Source organism: Balaenoptera acutorostrata, chromosome 19, assembly GCF_949987535.1.
Source record: "Balaenoptera acutorostrata chromosome 19, mBalAcu1.1, whole genome shotgun sequence".
Classification (NCBI taxonomy): Eukaryota; Metazoa; Chordata; class Mammalia; order Artiodactyla; family Balaenopteridae; genus Balaenoptera; species Balaenoptera acutorostrata.
In genome coordinates this window covers 2,887,188-2,892,312 of record NC_080082.1, presented here as the reverse complement: position 1 = coordinate 2,892,312, position 5,125 = coordinate 2,887,188, and the positions used below count along the sequence as shown (strand labels likewise).

The 5,125-nt window shown below is 55.7% G+C and overlaps 1 protein-coding gene across 1 annotated transcript; it reads left to right on the top strand.

Annotated features, from left to right (window-relative positions):
• Positions 1 to 1,805: 1,805 nt before the first annotated feature.
• FOXC2 (forkhead box C2) lies at positions 1,806 to 4,665 on the top strand. Its single transcript, XM_057533916.1, has 2 exons — positions 1,806 to 3,973; positions 4,296 to 4,665. The coding sequence occupies exon 1, from the start codon at positions 2,291 to 2,293 to the stop codon at positions 3,794 to 3,796; it is 1,506 nt and encodes a 501-aa protein (XP_057389899.1). The 5' UTR covers positions 1,806 to 2,290; the 3' UTR covers positions 3,797 to 3,973; positions 4,296 to 4,665.
• The last annotated feature ends 460 nt before the right edge of the window (positions 4,666 to 5,125 follow it).

Here is a 5,125-nt window from a genome sequence, read left to right as displayed (position 1 = left end):
TATTTTGTACTTTCCCTTTGACTTTGAATTTATCAGGAGATAATACCATTCAAAGATAATGCATATAAATGTTTTTCTTTTGTTCTGTTATTGAAAATGAATGAAGTATCCCCAATGCGTTCTATTCACCTCCCCCAAAACTAAGACTGACCGTAGATTCTCTCAAACCCTTTTCCTGGGAATCTAATAAACAACTGATGGGAGAGTGAGGAGGGGAAAAGGAATCCTGAAATACAAAAGTTTTATCCGAAGTCTTCTTCCCTACCCAACCGGACCGACAACTTCCAGAAGAATTCTGACCAGCATTTAGCCCGTCTTATAGATGTCCTGCCCCTTCAGGGAAGCGAGCGGAGGGGGACCTGATTATTCGAGGTGTTGAAGAAATAAATACTCAGTCCACAAATAAACAAACTTTCTGGGACTCCTAGAGAGAAGGAGAAAGCTTTGAAGGGCGAGGATCTCCGAGTCGCTCCAGGTCGATATCCCGAATAATACCATCTCCGGAGGTCTCTTTAACCATTTGCAATCGCTTACCCCATCCTCTCGCGGAGCCCCAGTGCCCAAATCACCTTATCAAACAGCAGTCAAACAGAAAAGACTGAAATACAGAAAGTTAACTTGGAGAATCCGAAGGGGCTTCTCCAGGAACTGGAGGCAAGGGCTGCGCCCAGGGTTGTGGGTTCCAGCCGGTGGGGTGGCGGTCGGGGGCCCGCTCTACGGACGCGCGTCCAGCGCGAAGCCCCAGCGGAGCGCAGAGCGCGGAGTGCAGGGCTCGGAGTGCGGGGCGCGGGGTGCGGCTCGGGTTTCTCCTCGCGCGCAGAGGAACCCGGCTTTCCCGGGGCCGGGTGGCTGGTGCATTGTTCCCATCTTTGGGGAGCGCGGGAGTCAGCCTGTCAAAGGGAATTTATCTCTGGGAAAAGGGAGACACGCTGCGAAGCTGGAGTTGGTGGGCTGCAAGCGTCTACGCGGGAGGGGAAAGGGGGAAATGAACAGAATTATTTCACTCTCTTCCCCAAACCCCACAAAACGGCTCCCGATGTCGTGGATGATTTACTGAATCCACGGCGAATTTAGAGGATTATATTGTCAAGATGTCGCTACTTTCCCCACTTCGCCTTTCCTCTATAGACGCCTTGGCCTGCCTCCTCAGGTTGGGGTGAGGGGCACTCGGTTTCTATAATTTGCCTCTAAAACCTTTATAGGTTATTCTTGACTGCCCTGAACCTGGTAACTTCCCGTTGATTATTAATTATTTGCTTAAATAATGACAACATACAGCGGAGGCTCCTCCATTCCAGTCCAGCACGTTTACTTGGAAGCCATTACACCTGGGCCCCGATAATTAGGAAATCTAATTATTTGCCTCATCACTCATTAATAAGAAAAATAGTCCCAGGTTCTTTGCTACTTACAAGGTCTTTGGGGAGATACTGGACTACATTAATCAATTCGATTTTTTTATCTCAAACTGACTTTTATCTGCGAAGGAGCGTCGGGGTTTTTTTGTGTTTTTTTTTTTGCTCTGGGCACGTGGGACCATTAACCAAAATGTGATAATAAAATAAATTTTAATAAGATATAACTTTTTAAAAAATCTTTTCAAGTTAAGACTGAGCTGCATAAGTCTGGTTTTGCGCGGCTGGGTCTTAGAGCCGACGGATTCCGGCGCTCCTCGTCCTGATTGGTGCCAAGTCCCCACAGCGGCCGGGTTATTGGTCCAAAGTTCCCGGAGGGGGCGTGGCCGGAGGAAAGTAAAAACTCGCTTTCAGCAAGAAGACTTTTGAAACTTTTCCCATTCCCTAAAAGGGACTTCGCCTCTTTTTCCGGGCTCGGCAGGGTAGCACTCTGGACCCCGGCTCTCCGACCCTCACGGCTGCCGATTTGCTGGGGGGACTTGGAGAGCCGCCTTCCCCTTCCTGACGCGGACAGAGGGGCCAGCCTTGGTCCACCGCGCGCGCTGCATCTCCGCTCCGTCCCCGGCCGCCCGCCCGGGCTGCCACCCGCCGAGTCCCGAGAGCAAGCGGGCGAGCGAGCGGGGGCCGGCGCTGTGTTCGCCCGGGCGCGCCCTCCAGGATGCTGCTCCGCCCGGTCCGCTGAAAACGGGCGCCCCTTCCCGGCCCAAAGGCGGGCGCCCCTTCCCGGCGCCTCCTCCAGCTCACCCCTGAGGCTTCTAGGCGCCCGGGGCTCCCCCCGCCTGCTCCCTTCCTCCCTCTCTCGCTCGCGCTCGCTCTGGTAGGGCCTTCCTCGCGGTCCGTGCGCGCAGGCGGTGGCTAGCTGTCTCGGACGCAGCATGCAGGCGCGCTACTCTGTGTCCGACCCCAACGCCCTGGGAGTGGTGCCCTACTTGAGCGAGCAGAATTACTACCGGGCGGCGGGCAGCTACGGAGGCATGACCAGCCCCATGGGTGTCTACTCGGGGCACCCGGAGCAGTACGGCGCGGGCATGGGCCGCTCCTACGCGCCCTACCACCACCACCAGCCCACGGCGCCCAAGGACCTCGTGAAGCCGCCCTACAGCTACATCGCGCTCATAACCATGGCGATCCAGAACGCGCCCGAGAAGAAGATCACCCTGAACGGCATCTACCAGTTCATCATGGATCGCTTTCCCTTCTACCGGGAGAACAAGCAGGGCTGGCAGAACAGCATCCGCCACAACCTCTCGCTCAACGAGTGCTTCGTCAAGGTCCCCCGCGACGACAAGAAACCTGGCAAGGGCAGCTACTGGACCCTGGACCCGGACTCCTACAACATGTTCGAGAACGGCAGCTTCCTGCGGCGCCGGCGGCGCTTCAAGAAGAAGGACGTGCCCAAGGAGAAGGAGGAGCGGGCCCACCTCAAGGAGCCGCCCCCGGCGGCGTCCAAGGGCGCCCCGGCCGCCCCCCCACTAGCGGACGCCCCCAAGGAGGCCGAGAAGAAGGTGGTGATCAAGAGCGAGGCGGCGTCGCCGGCGCTGCCGGTCATCACCAAGGTGGAGACGCTGAGCCCCGAGAGTGCGCTGCAGGGCAGCCCACGCAGCGCGGCCTCCACGCCCGCCGGCTCCCCCGACGGCTCGCTGCCGGAGCACCACGCAGGCGCGCCCAACGGGCTGCCCGGCTTCAGCGTGGAGAATATCATGACGCTGCGAACGTCGCCGCCGGGAGGCGAGCTGAGCCCCGCGGCCGGGCGCGCGGGCCTGGTGGTGCCGCCGCTGGCTCTGCCCTACGCCGCCGCGCCGCCCGCTGCCTACGGCCAGCCGTGCGCGCAGGGCCTGGAGGCTGCGGCCGCCGGGGGCTACCAGTGCAGCATGCGCGCCATGAGCCTGTACACCGGGGCCGAGCGGCCGGCGCACATGTGCGTCCCGCCCGCGCTGGACGAGACCCTCTCGGACCACCCGAGCGGCCCCACATCGCCCCTGAGCGCCCTCAACCTCGCCGCCGGCCAGGAGGGCGCGCTCGCCGCCGCCGGCCATCACCACCAGCATCACGGCCACCACCACCCGCAGGCGCCGCCGCCCCCGCCGGCTCCCCAGCCCCAGCCGGCGCCGCAGCCCGGGGCCGCCGCGGCCCAGGCGGCGTCCTGGTATCTGAACCACAGCGGGGACCTGAACCACCTCTCCGGCCACACGTTCGCAGCCCAGCAGCAAACTTTCCCTAACGTCAGGGAGATGTTCAACTCCCACCGGCTGGGGATTGAGAACTCAACCCTCGGGGAACCCCAGGTGAGCAGCAACGCGAGCTGTCAGCTGCCCTACAGATCTACGCCTTCTCTCTACCGCCACGCAGCTCCATATTCCTATGACTGCACGAAATACTGACGTGCCCCGGCCCGCCTCTGCCCTGGCCCGCTCTGGCTTCGCCTCCCAGACGCGACCCTCTCAAACAGTTCAGGCTGTAGAGACGCAAAAAGAACCCAAACTTGCCCACCGCTTTTTCCGCAGACCCGGGAGCAGAGAGAGCGCGCGCGCCAGCCTCAGCCCTCTGCGAAGCTGCAGGTAACTTTAATTCGCCGCCCCGTTTCTGAGACCCCAAGAGGCCCCAGTACAGGGACGCGGCCCAACGAAATGAATAATGATTTTAAAATCCCCCACCCCTTCCAGGATGGCTGTGCTCACTGCTCCACTCGGGGTTTCAAAAATTATAACTTATGGACCAAATCCCATAGCGACCCAGTAATGACTCTCTGTAGAGACCCCCATAGGTCTATGGGGGTCTCTATAGATTACGTATGTGCTGTGTGTAATTTTAAATTTCTCTAACCGTGCTGTACAAATGTGTGGATTTGTAATCAGGCTATTTTTTTTTGTTGTTTTTCAGAGCCATTAATATAATATTTAAAGTTGAGTTCACTGGATAATTTCTCATCTTGCCCGACCATTTCTAACTGCCAAAGTGAAAATTCAAGAAACCTATGCGGGGTTTCCCCCCTGTACAATTATGAGATATAATTCTTTTCCCAGTTGTAGGTCTTTTACAAAACAAGAAAATAATTTATTTTTTGTTGTTGTTGGCGGATAAAGAAGTCAAGTATCTGATACTTTTTATTTACAAAGTGTGATGGTGTTGTATAGTAGATTCCTCCCCCAGCATTCCTAAAAGAAAAAAAACACTAAAAATTTAACTTGACCTGTGTTTGTCTTATGTGGTCTTAATTGTTGTACTTGCCTTAAAATAAACCCATGTTGTTTTTCTGCCCAAAGTCCGGACAGTGTGTTTGTATTCTCGAATTTTTAAAAACCAGGTGTGTTCACAAATCCACCTGTTTTGATTATTTTTGTTACACAGGTGGGTAAATGTGTAGACATCTACAGATGATCACAGAAGACTGGGGGAACTCCCCTGTTGTCCTGCTAGTGTCAGAAAAGGCTTTCGATTAATTCAGAATCCCACCCTGACTGAGGCAATCAAGAAACAGTCCTGCTTGGACGTAGCTGCCTGAAGGGCTGTGAGCCGTAATGACATTTGCTGTAATGCATTTTGTTAAATGCAGAAAAACATGCCAATAGTCAAAACAAACAGTGCCATTCCATCCCAGTGTCCAGCCATCTCCAATTTAGGAGGTGAGGGAGGGGAGGATAAACATTTTCCATTAGCTAACAACAAACCAGGGGGAGTCCTGCTTTTCCTCAGTTTCCTAAAATACGGAC

Excerpts from the sequence above, each read along its gene's own strand:
- FOXC2 (XM_057533916.1), top strand. The coding sequence starts at position 2,291 with ATGCAGGCGCGCTACTCTGTGTCCGACCCCAACGCCCTGGGAGTGGTG.